The sequence below is a fragment of the Micropterus salmoides genome, unplaced genomic scaffold, assembly GCF_014851395.1.
Source record: "Micropterus salmoides isolate LMB-PRFRI ecotype aquatic unplaced genomic scaffold, ASM1485139v1 Ms_hic_scaffold_4, whole genome shotgun sequence".
NCBI lineage: Eukaryota > Metazoa > Chordata > Actinopteri > Centrarchiformes > Centrarchidae > Micropterus > Micropterus salmoides.
Window position 1 is genome coordinate 32,246,844 of NW_024043372.1, and position 20,576 is coordinate 32,267,419.

Sequence of the window (20,576 nt, forward strand, 5' to 3'; positions counted from 1 at the left end):
ATAAAACCTTTTCATGACAGAACTTACATCTGAGGTGCATCAATTAAGCTCAGTGCCAATATGAAGAAAACAACATAACATTTTCTTTACAGCATGATTTCACCATCTTGCAATGGAAGCACAGTATATGGCTTTTAAGTTCTTTTGTTTGCATTTAACAAAGTACAGCTGAGGCTGATGGACTGTCAGCAGTTTTGTAGGAATTTAATTAGAAACCAAATGGACAAATTGAAATGTTAATTTGATGATGGTGCTTCATGAAAAGTTACAGAATCCCCAAAATTATTTAAAGCACAAATGTCTGTCCAAAATTATATGGCAAAAACGCAACAAAAATTTTTTGTTGTTAAAATTGAAATATGTATACTAAACGAAGGAATAACAATTAGCTCATTTTGGCATCATTTCATGTAAAAAGAAAAATGTTGTCAATCAATTTTCAATATATTTAACCAACTCAAAAAGATTGGGCCTACATGCATGTTTGCATGCACAAATGACCCATGTCTTTTAGTACATGACAATCACTTCACCATGTTTAACAATTTCTAACAACCAGGTATTTAAAAGGTACCTACAGAGACAAAAACGTAAGTTCCCCACATTGTGGGCTCTACAGTGAGTGCTCAATATAAAACCCATAGTTCCACTACCAATCTCAGTCCTTATATCCGTTCAAATCTCCACAATAATCCAAATACCAACAAATACCTCCTCTTCTGAATCCCAGCAAGCAAACAAAAAAGTTTCAACAACAAAGATTTATAAAATAAAACCAAGTGATAAGTCTTGGTCAAAACGACAAACTTGATAGATTCTCCGACAAAATCTTACCTCCCGGAGTCCGCGGTGTGCTGCTGGCAAACTAATCTGTCACTCAGGACGGACCGTGCCTCTTCCACTGGTGAGTTTGTTTACAACGCCACCACAGAGATTCCCCAGTCAGGTGGGTGTGCAGGCGCATGCGCCAATCACTACAATACGCTATCCTTACTACATGTGTCTTGGCGCTAGATATCAACCATCGTTGCCAACAGTTAAGATGCATTTAGCTTGTTGGCGGTGTTGTGCCGAATTCTGCCTGTCTGCCGAGAATTGCATGCACCTCACGGTCATTTATGCTGAGAAAAGAGGTGGATGCAAATCTTGGCAGGTAGCCTACAAAATTTGATCTGCCGAATTATGCATCCACCTCTTTGGGTCCTTCTCAGACACTTTGCTGTGCTCATTGATGAAACAGCATTATCACCACATATATTTACTGAATGTCAAGGAATGGTACTTCTACAAAGTGTATTAAAATATTAAAGACTCTAAACGTTCATAAAATATATACTTCGAATCATTTATCACCATTGTTGAAGCCCACAAAGAATATTACAGCGTTTAAAAGCATTATTTGGAGGTGCAATGCAATTCTGGGCAGGCAGGCAAAACTCGGCATAACACCGGTGCTGATTTCAGAACCTGCATGTAACGAGGGGTGAAAAGGGGTTGAACAAGTGACAACATCATTTTTAAGCCCGCATATGGCCCAGACATATGTAATACCAGAACATTTTCACTGCTTTGTTCTGATGCAATGTACTCTGACCAAAAACTGTTATTACCTTAACTGGAATACCTCATGCATGCTTTTCAAAAAAAGTTGGCAAAAACAAAAGAAAATATAGGCCTGTTACTGAATCCAATGGAATAAAGCCTATTATTGGAATATTGAACTGAAAATGATGCTTTAACATGTAAGCAACTTTTTAAAGTTGTGTCAGGTTAAGGTGGAGTTAATATCAATTATACAAACTGTTGGATAGTTGAATCTATATATATGCATTCTATTTTCAAAACAAATCATGTCCTACATTTGTGTAATATATTAATCTGCAAAATAATTACTTACTACTAGCTCTCAAATAGTGGAGTAAAACATAATTTAATTTAATTTAAAATGACTTAAAGTAGAAAATTCACATACTCACGTGAAGTACGAGTAAGTCAAACGTATACATATAACAGGGTACTTTAATTAGAACCACTGCAAAAACATATTTTTCATGAATGCTCTTCGTTTCCTCAAAAGGACTGAAGGAACTTACCCCAGCTATAAGTTTGCGCTCAGCATCCTATTGACCAAGTGATGGTGGCATCAGGCGAATACAGGTTTTCTAAGTTGAAACTAATTAAACTATTTGCACACCCCATGTATCAGGACAGACTAAGTAGGTTGCCCTTCTGTCAGTTGAATTCATCTTGCATCCAAGCTGGATTACCAGGATTTTATTGCCAAGTTTGAGACCAAGAAGTTAAGGAAAGGTACAGGCACTTAATCCATTTATGTGTTTCGGATTGAGTTCATTCATTACAGATGACTGATGACAGCTGACAGATGAGATAACTGTCATCAGTGTGTGTAAAGCCCATAGACTGCTGTTATTTTTTCCTTAGAAGATTTTAGCAGCAAGTGATGATCTTAGACAATAAACAAATTATGCTGTATAATTCTAGCCTACTTTATATCATAGTGCCGTATTGTACAGCCTGCCAGTCATTGCCAAATATTTGGGCACCCCCGTATGTCTGTCACGTAATTGACTACTTCTCCCAGAAAATTGTTGCAATAACAAATACTTTGGTATTTTATTACTTTGGTTTATTTATTTAATTATTTTACATTGTAGATGCACAAAAAGAGCCAAATCTGAGACCTTCCACACAGAACTCCAAAAATGGACTGGACAAAATTAGTGGTACCTTTAAAAAATCTTCAGAAATCATTGTATTTTAAGCATGTGATGCTCCTTTAATTTGTAATTAAACTCACCGGCAGCATTTCGCACATCCTAGCAATATAGAAATCACACATACAACCAGTTAAAATGGAGAAAGGTTGACTTAAACTTTGTGTTATGTGTCTGTGTGTTGAGGTGGCTGAGTATTTGAGAACCTAAGTTTTGGAAAAGCACTGACAATCTCAAGGCTACAAGTGCATCTCTAGAGATCTTAATGTCCCTTTCATCCACTGTGTGCAACACTGTGAAGAGGTCTACAGCCCATGGCACTGCAGCTAATCTCCGTGAAGGAACGAAGGATTGTTTGAGTAGTGGATAAAGCGCCTCTATCAACCTACAAACAAATTCAGGCTGACTGGCAGACCCAGGTGGCGGCTGACACAGAACATAAAAGCCAGAGTGGAGTTTGCCAAAACGTCCCTGAAAAAGCCAAAATCCTTCTGGGAGAATGTCCTGTGGACAGATGAGACTAAAATAGAGCTTTTTGATAAAGCACATTATTCTTCTGTTTTGAGAAAACGAAATGAAGCCTTTAAAGAAAAGAAAACAGTGGTCCAAAATTCTTGCAAAGAGGTTTAAGAAACTCATTGATGGCTTTTTTTTCTCTACTTTATTCGTGTTGTTCCAATGCAAACAAAATAAATAAACATAAGAATATCCAGGCATTTGTAGATGCAACAAATTTCTGGAAGAAATAGTATATTATGTGACAGACATGCAGAGGTGACAATATATTTGGCCATGACTGAATATGCATGCATGTGACCATAGGCTTGACCTCAAAAAGGTAATTGGCCAGCCTGAGAATTAATGAATTACTGGGTTGGTTCCTAAATGTGGACAAATAAATTTGAAGCAGCATTTCTTTTTCTGTAAGCAGGTGGTATTGAAACTCCTCAAATGTAACCTTTTAAGAATAAGTCCTTTCACTTGTCCCACATACTTGATAACATTAGCTGGCTGTGGTTTCATAAAAACGTCATGCAGAATTGGAGACAAAAGGCTGGGTAACTAAAAAATTTGATGAAATTAAAGACACTAAGTAAGTTTGGAAGAGTGGAAAAATTCTGGTAATCACTCCTCTTATCCTCTAAACAGCTTTTGCTGGACACAGCTGCCGCACTGCAAATATATAAACTAATGCCAGCAATGTAATGTTAGAAAGTTTCACTATGACTGTAAATGACAGGCAACTTTTTCTTGTTCCTGTGTCACCACTAGGATGTCACATTTACTTATAATCTTGTTTAAGCCTAACCACCAAAGATTTGATAGAGACAAAAATCTTCCTCTTAGGTATTAGGCATTCTGCCATGTGACTTTGCCTGCAGTGTGCCCTATTCTATGAGGAATTAAAGGTGTCTTACTTCCCTCATGTCATCACCTGAGACAACCTCAGTCAAATCTGTGGAACTTAACTGACCCTAACCATAAGACTTGCTTGGCCTCATGTGTCTACCAAGGTTCATCTGCATACCTGCCAAGGTCTGTGCACTTAAATGTTAGGTAATGGCTACATTTGTATTGTTTACAGTCCAGATTTCCTCTTCATACAAAAAGAAGCATTCAGAAAAATAAATGTTTGTGTTGGGGTGAACTCTCATTTCTACATCTTTACACATCTAATAAATTGATAAAACCGGAGGAAGCAGCAGGAAACAAATAAAAATTATGGTTCGCTTATATCTTTTTTAGCTTATCCACATCAACGGTGTTATAGCCTTTCCACATATCCATTTAGCAGACGGACAACCAAACGCAGACAAGAATCATCTTATCCTATTTTGTGCCTTAGCCTAATTAAGTGATTAGTTTTAATTACAGAACAAAATAAGTTTATTGCTTTAACGCTGAGAATTACTGCCAAGCAGCACACTTTGACTGTAATTTGATTGTGACCTAATCCTATCAAGAGTCTGTGAAGCATAAGTATAAAAGCCAAAATCAGATGTGTAGCACCAGTCACCTAAGGAGGTTCCAAGTGACAAGCTGACTGCTGAGGACCTCCTGAGAAGAGAATGGCAGAAGAGTGGGGAAAACAGGTTTTTGCTGCTCGGCGCCACCATGAAGAAACAACAAGGGAATCTATGTTTACTTACACAAACAGCAATAATACCAGAGGTACAGTATTTTCATTTAATTTATTTACCTAGAATGCATTAGAAATATGATGGGATGCTAATTATATGAGGCACTGCAAAAACTGTTTTTCTTAATTCGTGTTTACAATTTAAAAATAGAATTTTGGAATTCTGAGTGAGGTAATGAGCTTTTTTGCTTATTATTATATCTGTAAATAATAAAACCAACATAAGCTGACTGTCAGCTACTGTTCAGGAACATATTGACCATAGAGACCAAATTTGAGACCAAGTCTCATAAAATGTACAGTATTGTATAGAAAATAATAACTATGAGCAAGTAGTCTACTGTCTTGCTTCCAATACTGTACAAAATAAGACAATGTGAACTTGTGAGACCACATGAGATTCTAAACTTTGACTTTATGTGAGATTGTTTGTTTTGTTTTTTCTCCTAGGTCCCTTTGAGGGTCCCAATTACCACATTGCTCCTCGATGGGTTTACAACATTTCAACACTCTGGATGTGTTGTGTGGTCGTCTTATCAACCTTCACCAATGGTCTGGTCTTGGTGGCCACAGCAAAGTTCAAGAAACTCCGTCACCCTCTGAACTGGATCTTGGTCAATCTTGCCATTGCTGATCTTCTTGAGACACTTATTGCCAGCAACATCAGTATATGCAACCAGTTTTTTGGCTACTTCATTCTGGGACACCCAATGTGCAAGTTTGAGGGCTTCACTGTCGCAACTTGTGGTAAGTGTTTTCCATCTTTGATGGAAAAGTGTTTGAGACCATTGTGTAATGATATACCTAATCAGGATGTGAATAAACACATTTACTGAGGATCCTGATTTCTTACACAGGCATCGCTGGTCTTTGGTCATTGACTGTCATCTCATGGGAGAGATGGATAGTTGTGTGCAAACCTTTTGGAAATGTCAAGTTTGATGAAAAGTGGGCCATTGGTGGAATAGTGTTCACCTGGGTCTGGTCGGCACTCTGTTGTGCCCCCCCCCTCTTCGGATGGAGCAGGTAGCCTGGTGTTTTATATCTTCAAAAAAGATAGGGAGATGAAATGTCTTTGAGTATCTTCAACCAAGTCCAGTTGCCCTTGATTTTAACCCACTAATCAGTAGGAATGTAAACTAAACGTTTTCTTGCATCAGGTACTGGCCTCATGGACTGAAGACTTCCTGTGGACCTGATGTATTCAGTGGAAATGAAGATCCTGGATGTGTATCCTACATGATTGTTCTTATGATAACATGTTGTATCATTCCTCTGGGTGTCATCGTCTTTTGCTACCTTGCAGTCTGGATGGCTGTCCGTGCTGTAAGTTATCTTACCTGCAGTTCTGTACTTTATATAGCCTGGTATAGACCACAGTCTGGCAGAATCTCACACTGTGTTGGATTGTCGACCGCAGGTTGCCATGCAGCAGAAGGAATCAGAGTCAACACAGAAAGCTGAGAGAGAAGTTTCCAGGATGGTTGTTGTCATGATCTTTGCATATTGTTTCTGCTGGGGACCTTACACCTTTTTCGTCTGCTTTGGCACGGCTTACCCCGGGTATCCCTTCCATCCTCTGGCTGCCGCCATGCCTGCATACTTTGCCAAAAGCGCCACTATCTGGAACCCAGTCATCTATATCTTCATGAACCGACAGGTGGGCACAGCGGTATCCTTGCCACATTAATCACATCTAAATCAAACATGTTTGGTTTATATATTTTTAAAATGCTTTCTTATTCTGTACCTTACAGTTCCGATCATGCATCATGCAGCTCTTTGGCAAAGAAGGGGAGGATGGCTCTGAAGTATCCACATCAAAGACAGAGGTCTCCTCTGTGTCTCCTGCATAGACCTCCATGTTCTCCCTTTTGGAAAAAAACTGAGAGCCATTGTAATTTGTACAGCAAATACTTGTTTCTTTTTTTTTTAGTAAAGAAGTATAGCTTTCTGGCAAATGGAAAAGCAAAAAAATAAATAAATACATAAAGCAAAAAAATAATTATACCTGTTTTTTTTCTTTTGGGGATTTTATTTACTTGTGCAGAGATCCTTAGATACCATTAGAACCTTTTTCTTTGCAGTGGTGTTAATGTAACTGTTTAATAAGACACCTTTTAAACATTTTAAAGTGTTAAGAAACTACTATTAATTAGTTATGGAGCAACTCCAGATTGTTCATCTTCGTAGATGTCTTTTTTAGTAGAACTGAGCAAAAGAACAAACCACAGGGGTTGACATACTATCACTCACGTACATATTCAAAAGTACTATTGTATTCGGCATTAATACCGACAGTTAGAAGCCCAAGACAGCGCTTCCAGATTCTCTCTATCCTCCCCCTGGGAGTTGGCAGAAATAGACTGCATGATTTTGACAACAGAAAACAATCTGTCTGTTGTTATTTACACAGCACTTAATGGTCAACAGGGGTGTTGTTAGGATCTTGAAACACTGGAGGCGTTACCCAGACCACATTGCACCCCCCACACCACCACGGTAAGTCTACAATATAATCTTCACCTTCCTAAATCTGTACCAGACAGTTGACTCAGCATTTACATAGTCTAAATGTATTATTATTATTATTTTTTTTGCAACTAATAGTTATAACATAATAACAACCATCATCTAATCAATTGGGGGTTCTCCCCAAGGAAAATTTGAGACATAAACATTTCCTGCATTTTGGTGACATTATCTCTACCAATTTATGCTTTTTCTGCATCAATTTATGGTGGAAATGTCTTTATTTAATATACATGTTTCTCCTGTAGCTGAACTTTTCTCATTTAATATCATCCTTGTTCAGTCAACACACATGATTTAGTCTTCTCTCCTTTTTGTGTCTTTTGTTTGGGCAAGCAATCTCTTCAAATGTGCACATGGCACCTAAAAATCTGATCTGATATCCCCAAAAATCGAAACTAAATGAAAACACTTCTGATCAGGCACACTGTTTAAAAAAAAAAAGGTGAAAAAACGGAAATATCCTGGCAGCTGGGACGCCAGAGAAATACCGTAAAATAACAGTAAATAACCCACTCGTAAAAATATGGTAATATTTACTTTAATTTTACATAAAATCTTGTGCAATTTTTGGGGCTTTTATTGTTTAAATAAGAACATATACACCTGTAAAAACAATTAAATTACCTTTAAATATAGTTGAACACTGCTATAATACAAATAATCAGGCTTAAAATTTATAGTAGAGTGCTGCTTTTAATTGAGTTTTATTATAGAATTTCACATAAAAATCTTGTTAATGCAATCAATATATATTGTAAAAATTTGCAAAAATACTAGATTTTCTACTAGATTTTCCTTTAATAAAAAAAAAATACTGTCAAAATACTGTTCTAAAACTGGTAATCCGCTTTGTGTATGGGTTCATTGGACTTTTGGACCATTCTTCTAGAAGGGCATTTGTGAGGTCAGGGACAGATGTTGGATGAGAAGGCCTGGCTCGCAGTCTCCGCTCTAATTCATCCCAATGGTGTTCTACCGGGTTGGGGTCAGGACTGTGCAGACCAGTCAAGTTCTCCACACCAAACTCGCTTATTCATCTCTTTATGGACCTTGCTTTGTGCACTGGTGCGCAGTCATGTTGGAACAGGAAGGGGCCATTCCCAAACTGTTTCCACAAAGCTGGGAGCATGAAATTGTCCAAAATGTTTTGGTATGCTGCAGCATTAACAGTTCCTTTCACTGGAACTAGGGGGCTAAGCCCAACCCCTGAAAAGCACACCTTTACACACTTGGCACAATGCAGTCAGGCCAGTACCATTCTCTTGGCAACCGCCAAACCCAAACTTATCCATCAGATTGCCAGACAGAGAAGCGTGATTCGTCACTCCAGAGAACACGTCTCCACTGGTGGCGCCGTGCTTTTCACCATGTATCCGACGCTTTGCATTGCATTTGGTGATGTAAGGCTTGGATGCAGCTGCTCGGCCATGGAAACCCATTCCATGAAGCTCTCTACGCACTCTTCTAGAGCTATCTGAAGGAGGTCTGTAGCTCTTGACTGCAGAAAGTTGGCAGCTTCTTCAGAGGCGCCGACTCCACTCTGTGATTTTATGTGGCCTACCACTTCAAGGCTGAGTTTCTGTTGTTCCAAATCACTTCCACTTACTTAAATAATATATTTATAAAACCACTAACAGTTGACCTTGGAATATTTAGTAGTAAGGAAATTTAACAAATGGACTTATTGCACAGGTACCAAGCTTGAATTCACTGAGCTCCTGAGAGCGACCCAATCTTGGAGCTGTGTCTAACAGTATCCAAAATATTCTTTAATTTGACCCAATTAGGTTTCTAATGAATAGATCTGAAAATGTCATCAATAAGGTATATAAAAACTAAACTACTGTTGTTTCAGGAGAACAATTCTTTACACTGAAATGTTTGACTTGTGTGGCTTATTTGTTGTGAGCATGGAACTGAATAAATGGTCTGTAAATAGTATCAGATGTGTGACTTTTGTTTTGTGGTAGTACTTTAAAAGGTCTGTTGGGTGGTGTTGGCGCAATGGATAAGACACATGCCTTTGGTGTGAGAGACCTGGGTTCAATCCCCCACTGTGACCCATCCACGTGCAACCTCAAGTTGCTTTAGATAAAAGCGTCAGCTAAATGTAAATGTCTGTTTTCCAAATATCCATAATTAAAGGATATTTGTCAATTAATAAGAAAATCTATGTCAATTTACAGAACAAATGTTTTTTGTTATGGTTAACTGTTACTAATTGTATCAAGTTTAAGAAATGTTTTCACAGTATTAAACTTATTTTTAACAGTTTTTTCTTTAAATAAAAATAATATTCATGAAAATACTGGAAATTCCTGAATGTATTGCAACAGTTTATTTATGTCAAAAAAAACTTTATGTTAAAATAACATAAATGTTATGGTTAATCACAGCTACAGGTTTTTCATGTTATTTTACATAGACATGTAAATTCACAGTTTAATTTAGCAATTTTCTGATTTTTTCATGTATTTCAAAAATACAAGAAAAAACTGAAATAAAAAGGAATGAAATTTTAAAATTACAGATTTTTTTTTTTACAGTGCATAAATCTCACCACGAATCCACACAAATTTTTTATTTCAGTGCAGCTCACACTCACTACAGATGGGAGCATCTTGGAATAGTGAGAGAGCCCCAAACAGAACAAAGATGTCTCAAGCAAGAGATGCAGAGACACAGAACTACATTTGCTTAACATTTAGCTGATGCTTTTCACCATGTGCTATGTACACTCACCTAAAGGATTATTAGGAACACCTGTTCAATTTCTCATTAATGCTATTATCTAATCAACCAATCACATGGCAGTTGCTTCAATGCATTTAGGGGTGTGGTCCTGGTCATCTCCTGAACTCCAAACTGAATGTCAGAATGGGAAAGAAATGTGATTTAAGCAATTTTGAGCGTGGCATGGTTGTTGGTGCCAGACGGGCCGGTCTGAGTATTTCACAATCTGCTCAGTTACTGGGATTTTCCCGCGCAACCATTTCTAGGGTTTACAAAGAATGGTGTGAAAAGGGAAAAACATCCAGTATGCGGCAGTCCTGTGGGCGAAAATGCCTTGTTGATGCTAGAGGTCAGAGGAGAATGGGCCGACTGATTCAAGCTGATAGAAGAGCAACTTTGACTGAAATAACCACTCGTTACAACCGAGGTATGCAGCAAACATTTGTGAAGCCACAACACGCACAACCTTGAGGCGGATGGGCTACAACAGGAGAAGACCCCACCGGGTACATCTCCACTACAAATAGGAAAAAGAGGCTACAATTTGCAAGAGCTCACCAAAATTGGACAGCTGAAGACTGGAAAAATGTTGCCTGGTCTGATGAGTCTCGATTTCTGTTGAGACATTCAGATGTTAGAGTCAGAATTTAGCGTAAACAGAATGAGAACATGGATCCATCATGCCTTGTTACCACTGTGCAGGCTGCTGGTGGTGGTGTAATGGTGTGGGGGATGTTTTCTTGGCACACTTTAGGCCCCTAGTGCCAGTGCCAACTGAGCATTGTTTCTGACCATGTCCATCCCTTTATGGCCACCATGTACCCATCCTCTGATGGCTACTTCCAGCAGGATAATGCACCATGTCACAAAGCTCGAATCATTTGAAATTGGTTTCTTGAACATGACAATGAGTTCACTGTACTAAAATGGCCCCCACAGTCACCAGATCTCAACCCAATAGAGCATCTTTGGGATGTGGTGGAACGGGAGCTTCGTGCCCTGGATGTGCATCCCACAAATCTCCATCAACTGCAAGATGCTATCCTATCAATATGGGCCAACATTTCTAAAGAATGCTTTCAGCACCTTGTTGAATCAATGCCACGTAGAATTAAGGCAGTTCTGAAGGCGAAAGGGGGTCAAACACAGTATTAGTATGGTGTTCCTAATAATCCTTTAGGTGAGTGTATATCAGAGGTCGCATGCCTCCGGAGCAACTTGGGGTTAAGTGTCTTGCTTAGGGACACAGTAGTGGATGTGTTGCAGTGGGAACCAACCCTGGGAATCTCACACCAAAGGCATGTGTCTTATTCAATGAGCAATTGCCACTCTGCTCGCTACTGGTCAGAGGAAAGACGCCCACCATGAGCGATTCAAAAGTCCTAAAAGATACCTGAACTAGTTTTCTGTGATGTTGTTAGTGTTCAGATGAACCCAAATAAATAAAGAAATAAATATAATGATACCAGTAAAAATAATAATGATAATAATAGTAACAATAATAATAAACACAAAATGTGCATCTTCTTTCTGTTCCTTTATGAACAAAAAGAAATAATAAAATACAATAATAAAATACACAATGAGGTAAGGGGAGACATTATTCACACAGATCTTGATGAACGAAATAGTTCAAAAGTTCAAAATCTTTACTACCTACATGCCTGTCTGCATTTCTCACAACATCTAGAGTCCTGAGGGATCTCCTCCCAGAGTTGGATTAGGGCCTGAGTGAGCTCCTGGACAGTCAGTGATACTACTTGGCAACGTTGGATGCACTAATACATAACAGAAGTTTTCAATTGGATTAAGGTCTGGACGAGGGCCAGTTAATGGCATCACTGCCTGTGTTAACCAGGAACTGTCTACATAACAGTACATAACATCAAACTACAAATTGGCTCCTCAACAATCACTCTAACCAGGGTGGTGAGAAACTTGGATGTCGTGATTGATGACCAGCTGTCCTTCTTAGACCATGTTGCTGCTGTCTCTCGGTCGTGCTGCTTTGCTCTATACAACATAAAGAAAAATCAGGCCCTATCGCAATGCCCTCCTAGTAGGTCTTCCAGCTTGTGCGTTGAAACCCCTACAAATGGTTCAGAATGCAGCAGTCAGCCCAAAAAGACTCATTTCACTGCATTACTCAGCAACCTCCTTTGGCTCCCCGTGGCCTCCATCAAATGCAAGTCACTAATGCTTGCATACAGAGTGACTACTGGATCCTGCACCCATCATCTACCTAAACCCCAAAATACAAGCTTACGGTCCTTCTCAGGCACTACGCTCCTCCGAACGCCGCCTGGCTCTGCCATCCCTTCACACAAAGCAATCTCAGTCCCAGCTGTTCTCATCTGTGACACCACAATAGTGAAACAAGCTACCACACGTCCTCAGAGCAGGAGTGTCCCTCTATCACTTCAAGAAGCTCTTGAAAACTCATCTCTTACGGGAACACTTTCTCGTATGACACCTCTAACCCCCTAACATTGTATTTACCCCAGTGGTGCTATTAGCTTTTACTAGTATTTATTGCTGCTCTTACTAGTATCTATTTTCACTTGTAGACCTCTTACTGTATTGATGCCGTATTGCTTGTTTGTTGTTGCTCAAATGTAAGTTGCTTTGGATAACAGTGTCTGCCAAAGGAGTAAATATAACGTCTTCAACTTATCACTGGCACAAATGTGGAAAAATTTTCTGTACCAATTTCGAGAAATTATCCTATAAAATCGAACAGCAAACATTACACAAACAGCTAAATTTTTCTGAACTTTGACCTTTGATCACCTTTTTTATTTCGGTTGCCTTGTACCGTGCCTTAGCACGATTGTTCCTCCTCTCCACTCTCCTGTGCATCCGAGCCCGGACACATTTATGTCATGACTACATACAATTTGCTGTTTTGAAAACAAGTGTTCTCTCTTTGTAACACTGATTCTTGATCTACAGTATATAACTTTTTAACCCTAAAATGATTCAATGCAAAAAACTGAAAATAAAACCAAGTGAAACATCTTGTTTCTAATAGACAAGCTTTGTGATTCTCCGGAAACATCTCACTTCCTGAAGCCACACATTCTCACTGCTTAGTTCTTATTGTAATGTTCTCTGACCTCAGCTGAAATATTTTCTTAAAATGTTCTACTGTAAAACTCCTCAAACAAAAGCTCAGTAGAAGAAAACCAGGAAGGGAAAAAAAGGAAACACTTTGGCTTCATTTCACCTTCTTTGTGGGTTTGGCCTTAAAATTTCATCCCCCCCCCCCCCCCCACCACATGCAATGTTTTGCAGTGTTTATCTAAAAGTGTTTTCACATGCCTGTTGAATGCCAATTGGCAAACTAGTGTAGCAAAATGCATTCCAATGTTGACAGTTTTGCTAGTATATTATAAGTATATTACTGAATTACAAACTGAGGTCAATCAGGAACATGCATTCAGTTTATCACATTTGCTCAATGTTTTGTGTTATGTTATGATTTCAGAAATAGTGATTCAAGAATCACTGTTAGTGTTCAGGCATTCAGAAAAGACTATGCATAATGAACAACTTTATGTACTGTTTAATCTATAAATGTTTTCTATTTACAAATCATCATACATACATCTACAAATCATATATATTTTGGATAATACATTAATCTGCAAAATAACTAGTAGCTAGCTGTCAAATATATTTAGCGTGCATTCTTTCCTCACCAAAGAACCAATAAAGAATTCAGAAACACAAAAACATTTATTGTACCACATCAGTGCGCCCATACTTTTCAAACTCAGAAATGCTGAATTCTGTCAATAAAAATAAAGGACCAAAGGAAATATCCAAACAACAAAATATGGGGTGAAATATTAAACTTTCAGCTGGTTGCTCACTGCTAGAACACGGGCCCCATGTACTTACAGCAGCCGCCGGGGTTCAAGTCCGACCCATGAACCTTTGATGTCATGTCTCATCTGTTCTGTCACAAATAAAGGCACAAAAAAAACCCCAAAATCTTTTAATAAAACAGAAATACTAAACATTCCATTTAGTCCATTTGGGCCCCTCTGTGATGCCTCTTACTCTTATGTGCCTTTGGCATCTTTGATCCATGCTTGCAAACAGCAACAACGAGGTGGCATAGTTCTGTGTTTGTATGTTTTACTTTTGTTCACAGTTGATCCAATAGAGTTTGGGTCTTTCTGTGAGATCTATGTTTGAAAAAGGGTGTGAATTTGTGAACAAATGTAAAAGTGTTTGCAAAAGAAGACTTCTGCTGTGCTTAGAAGGTGATGATGAAGATCAAGTGGATTCCAGTGTCATTAAAGGTGTCTTAGCAACTGAGAAAAACTTGTGTAGTATTGAAATACATTAAACGTTACCTGTTTTGTACATTTTCTTCAGATATTTGATCCAACATTAGCAGGATGTAGTTTCACTCATAAAAAAACTTTATGCAGCTTTGTAAAGGCATTTAGATTATCACTGCAAAGTGATTGAAATTATGACTGAGTCTGGGTAACCAAAAAGACACTAAAGACACTAATTAATTTGCGAGAGTGGAACAAATTTGGGTATCCCCTAAATAGCTTTGGATGCACACAGCTTTCATTTTATTTAGACTAAACATAGCAATTAAATGTTATGTTTGACTATGACTGTAAATGACCAAGTCTTTTTTTCTTCTTCCTGGATCACCACCAGGATGTTTCATTTAATTATTTTTATAAATGTTTTTTTTAACCCATGTTGGACCATAGCCCAAGATCTGATAGGACCAAACAGTGACGAAAGTATTTCCCTGTGGGTATTAGGCATTCTCCCCTGTGACTTTGCTTGCAGTGTGCCCTGTTCTATGAAGAATAAAAAGTGTGTTACTTGCCTCACACCTGAGACACAGACAAATCTGGTGGTTGCCGGTTCAATCCCCGGATCGGTAGGATAAAATCTGGGTGTGGAAAGTAAACCAAGCAGTGCTTGCCCTGCCTCATTTACCTCTGAGGTGCCCTTGAGCAAGGTCCATAACCCCAACAGCTCCAGTGGAGCTGCTTAGTGGCCAGCAGCTTCCAGGTGTGAATGTGTAACAATGTGAATGTGATCAGGGCCTTCCTGTAAAAGAGAGGCAGCCTCTTCATACAAAATTCATAAAATAAAATGTTTGTGTTGTGGTGAGCTCTCATTCAACTGTCACAAATCTAATAAATATGTCAAAACTGGACTCTGCAGAAAGAAACAAATAAAATTAAAGGCTCAACACTTCAAAGGTGTTTTAGCTGTTCCACATTTGAATTGAGCAGACGGATATCAGCTCACAAATAGGTTCCTGTTTGTGTCTTAGCCTAATTAACTGATTAGTTTTAATCACAGTGCAAAATACGTTTATTGCTTTAACGCAAAGTGTTAAAGCACTTGTAATTTGATTGTGACCTAATCCTATCAGGAGTCTGAAGCATAGACAGATGTATAAAAGCAAAAATCAGATGTGAAGCCCCAGTCACCCAAGGAGGTTCCATCTGACAAGCTGACTGCTGAGGACCTCCTGAGATCAGAATGGCAGAAGAGTGGGGAAAACAGGTTTTTGCTGCCCTTGCCTCCAGTACCGTACAAAATAAGACAATGTGAACTTGTGAGACCACATGAGATTCTAAACTTTTGTTTTTTCTCCTAGGTCCCTTTGAGGGTCCGAATTACCACATTGCTCCTCGATGGGTTTAAAACATTTCGACACTCTAGATGTGTTGAAAAGAACACAAAACTGAAAAAGGCTTCCTTGCAGCATTTTATGCTTGATTAATACTTTTGTTTGACTAACAACACAAGGAAGATTGGTCGGCTAGCAGCTACTTAGATTTGCTCCAGCTTTTACATTTCATCATGACATCCCCCCCCAAACCCCACCTCCCATGCCCAGTCTTAAAAAGTCCATCGGAGGGGTTGGGTTCATTACTCCACAATCTTCAAGAATTGTTTAAAAATTTCAGCAGCCAAACTAAGTTTTACCATTATACATAGGCAGCCAAGTCAATAATCATGCTCCCCCTAGAAAATGTTAAGCAATAAGGACTCAATTTCCTCCATTCAGTGGTGGACAGTAACAAAGTACAAGTACTTAAGTACTTATATATTTTTCAGTATCTGTACTTTACTTGAGTATTTTTAGTTGTTGCAACTTTTTACTTTCACTTTGCTACATTTCTAAGCCAAATATCAACTTTTTACTCTGTTACATTCTGCAGGAGACCTCGTAGCGCACCTGAGTGGAGAAGCATTGAAAAACAAATGATAAAGCCGACTTGGCGCAGATAACAGTAAGCTAATGTTCATGTGCAGCTTCAGTGAATCCCTCTTTCTGTCCGTCCTGCTAACCAGCTGAGCAGCACATCTCTTGTCTGTTGTGTATTGGTTGCTTGCCAGACTGTGACTGAACAATGAGTGAAATACAACTCTTTATTACTTTGATAAACGCCAACGAGCCACGGTGTATATATACTGCAGCTCGGAAAATATAACCGCATTGCAAAAATGCGTTTATATGCACATGTGCGTAATTAAACTCATGCATTCCAGCAAGAAACATCTGTGGGACCAGTCCAGACACAGATGTGATGGCACTCCTCATACATCATTTAAAAACAAGACAGTCTCTCAGTCAAGGTGTAGTTACTACTTTGGACTAATACAAGATGGGAAGCAGTGGATTCACATTGACTTTCAAAATGTTGATTAGCTGGACAAACTGGGCAATATGGATCCACATCTCAGTAAATAATAACCATCACATATTCAGCCAAGTCATGTTATAAATAGTTTTTTATATTTGAAAATGTATTGAAGGAAACCTGGAGGACCCGTTTTAATGGGCCTGATGTAGCTGACATATAGAAGATATCTATAATTTACAGGAGCTATGCTGAAGTTTGTCAGTAGAGATGCTGGATCATCAGTCAGTACAAGCACAGTTGATCCACATCAAGCCTCACCCAGTACGAGCACAGACCCAGTCCAGACGTCTTTAGCAGGTCCCACAGACCCATGTAACATACTGGCAGCCTCAGCCAGTACGAGCACAGCCAGCATCAGATAACAAGCAGCTCAGACCCTAATGGAACAGTTGCTGCTCCAACAAATGACCCAGCAGATTGGCCCTCAGTCTTAACAGACTTTATGAGGACTGACTTAGTGACAGCCAGTTTGTGACAGATTGGTAACGTAGCCGGGTTGAATTTTGCTATATAAACATCTAAAAACTGAAGCTAGTCTTGCCCTGTTTGGGACTTTGAGTTGCACTTTATCGGCGGTGCTGAAGTTAACATGTTTGTGGTGAGATTTCTGCCTGATCACAAGTGTGTCAGTGTTGTGATTGTCATTCGCTACAACTTATAATGCTGTTTTCAAACGTGTCTTGAGTGAATTTAAAAAGATAGGTTGCTTTTTGTAAGATCAATAGATTTTAATGTGTAGTACTTTTGATTTTCTTAAGTATTTTTAAAACCAGGTACTTTTTTACTTTTACTTGAGTAGGTTTATACTGGATGACTTTTACGTGAGTAACATTTTTTGTGTGGTATCTGTACTTTTACTTAAGCATGAAAATTGAGTACTTCTTCCACCACTGCCTAAATGTTAATTTTCAGTCTTTCAACCACAATTGGAGCACATTTTAATAGCATGAATGGATTTGTCATGTTGTTGCTTTATGAAGTTCATTTAGAACAATGTTTGAAACACTTTTAAGTGTGTTAAATGGATTAGGCTATTCTCATTTTTGAAGCCGACTACGCCAAACTGAATATTTCGCTTGCACATATTTACATACTGTCATGCACATACATACATACTATCATTTTTAAGTATGTATGTATGCGCAAGATTAGTATGTATAAATGCGCAAGGTTATGGATGTAAGCGAGGTTAAGCAGGGTGCGAACTACAGGCTCCCCTAAAAGCCACGATTTGTGATATTTTGAGGGTCTCTAAAATAGATCATGGATCCATGCGTAAAATCAGGAGCGTCAGACTTCATCCTGCCAGAGAGAACGATCTCCTGCCCCTGGCCCTGTATGCGCCACCGTCCCACTCCCTCTCCGGTACGGATTGTGACTCTAGTACGACCGATATGCTGTGAACGGTTCGTGATTGTTCCCTCTGGCTGGATGAATATTACGCATGATCCATGTACTACTGCAGCTGGGGGCTCCCCACAGGGTCAAGCAACTTTCTAAATTCTTCCCTCTCACAGAGAAAGGTCAGGTCTCAAAGCTGCAGCTGTTGTGTGAAGTGTATCCTAATTGTAGCAAAATGCCTGATACTTTCACAGCCAGCCCCAGGCCTACATGATTGCAGCTATTAATGATACAGCAGTAACAATCACAGTGATCTCCCCGAAGGCTATCGTATAGTCCACACACTGAGAATAAGTATGAATATATGTGCAAACTGAGTATGTATATATATGTGCTAGGTGAGTATTTATGTTTGTGCGAGTTAGAGTATGAATACATGTTCGAGGAATGGTAGTACAGTGGTTAATGCTCTTTCCTTTTGGTGTTGGAGACCCAGGATCGATTCCCACTCACTGCATCTGTCATTGCAGCAGGTCTGGGGATTATGGGGACATTGATAAGAAGGTGAGACAATGTTAGCTATCGAACTATGATTCTTATCTCTGTGAGATTGTCAAATGATTAATGTTGTTCATTGTCTTTATATTTTCAGATGAATGTAACTTAAGCTGTGCCCTTATATGGAGACCTAACGATATTAACAGGTCCTGCTGTCTGTCAGCCTCTCAGCTCCACAGGAGCCACTGCTGAGTTTGTTAACCCCGAGAATAAGGAAATATTGCATTTTCAGTTCTAGCAAGAGCAACTTTAACTTGCTATGTACATGGAAGAGGAAAGTTATTTACTGCTTGATAAGTCTTTTATGTGGAAGTGTCGACACACAGCCAAGCTGAAGGAATAAGGCTAAAATTATTTTCATAGACGACATAAGCACACATCAATCAAATCAAGGCATTATTATGTATTACTCCTGTTCATTTAGGCATTCAGACTGTCAGCGATCATGTGTCTCATGTGTCAGCTGCAGCTGTGCTACTTAGTCGTATTTCTGTAATATCACAGTTTGCTCTTCATTTGTAAAATATGAAGCTCTGCTGCAAGTGGACATCTGGTCATCTGCTGCTAACACCGCCTCTTTTATGTGACCGTGCTCACGGCTAGATTGGGAAATCCTGGGTTGACTTACCAAATTGATAATCAGCTTTGTGGGACAGCTAATCCCGATCCCGATTGTTAGGGTTAGTGAAACCAGATAACGTACAGTTATCAGCCGGGGTGAATGTTGAACTCGCTTCGTGGTACAGGCCCCAGGTTTGTCTAGCTGTGTGCTCACATACTGTCACTAAACAAGTTACTGTGAATGATTTGCTCTTGCTTTTAAAGGCATCATATATTCTTTGTTGCAGCATTGAATAGCTGTCACACTCACACTATCTGACGTTTTTGCTTGGCAAACTAGCTACAGTAGGCTAATGTTAACATTAATCAACCAGTGTTAGCAGCTCTTGTAATCCTGGTCAATAAGAGAAGCCAGCTCTTGTACCAGTGCAAAATATGATCTAAAGTTGGACTGGATATGTGCTGACTCAGCAGGGATGAGAAAAGTTGATCGACAGGAGAACTGAAAGCAACACAGAATGACTAAGAGCTGCACTGCATTAGATTCTGTTAGGGGTTTAGATTTTGAATTGTCACCTGCCATGAGTTTTGTGTTTCCTTTAATATAAATAAAAACATTTCCACCATAAATTGATGCAGGAAATGCAGAAATTGTTGCCGAAAATTCACCAAATGCAGGAAATTATGTGTTTGTTGAACAAAATGTACTGGGGGAGGACACCAAACCCTCTACCACGCATATATTTCAGCATTCATGTCATTGTATATAAAATACAACAAAAGGCAATTCAGAGCAAAACACTGAACTTAGCAGCTTTAATTAATTTGGCCAGCAGGCGCCTCTTGACCACTGCTGTAGGTGAAATGTGAGTCGCGCATTTTAAACAAATAAAGCACAGGGAGGCGTCACATAGGCCCACGGGCACTGAACTATGTAAATACAAATCCTCTCCCCCTGTAATATGTCTGCACAACACAAACCTGGAGGAATGCATATGTAAATATCTGCCAAGTTGTTACAGTTCTATTATTCTTTTAGAACTTGCATCTGTTTATATATTATTTATATTTTTCATTTATTTACACCGAGTGGGCCACACAGTAATGACTACAGTATATACTTGCTAAATATTGCACAGTTTAAACAAAAATCTGCCTCTACACTCACTACTTAATTTATTTGTCCGTGATTTGCTAACGTTACATTGTGAACAATAATTGTGTTGAAATCATGAAAAGTCCACTCTCTGTGAGCTACTACACAAACGC

The 20,576-nt window shown here is 38.9% G+C and overlaps 1 protein-coding gene across 1 annotated transcript; it reads left to right on the forward strand.

Moving 5' to 3' along the window:
• The first annotated feature begins 4,768 nt into the window (after window positions 1-4,768).
• Window positions 4,769-6,819, forward strand: LOC119886729 (red-sensitive opsin-like). Its single transcript, XM_038697648.1, has 6 exons — window positions 4,769-4,907; window positions 5,326-5,622; window positions 5,733-5,901; window positions 6,036-6,201; window positions 6,296-6,535; window positions 6,633-6,819. Exons 1-6 carry the CDS (start codon window positions 4,805-4,807, stop codon window positions 6,729-6,731), a joined length of 1,074 nt encoding a protein of 357 aa, XP_038553576.1. The 5' UTR covers window positions 4,769-4,804; the 3' UTR covers window positions 6,732-6,819.
• Window positions 6,820-20,576: the final 13,757 nt, after the last annotated feature.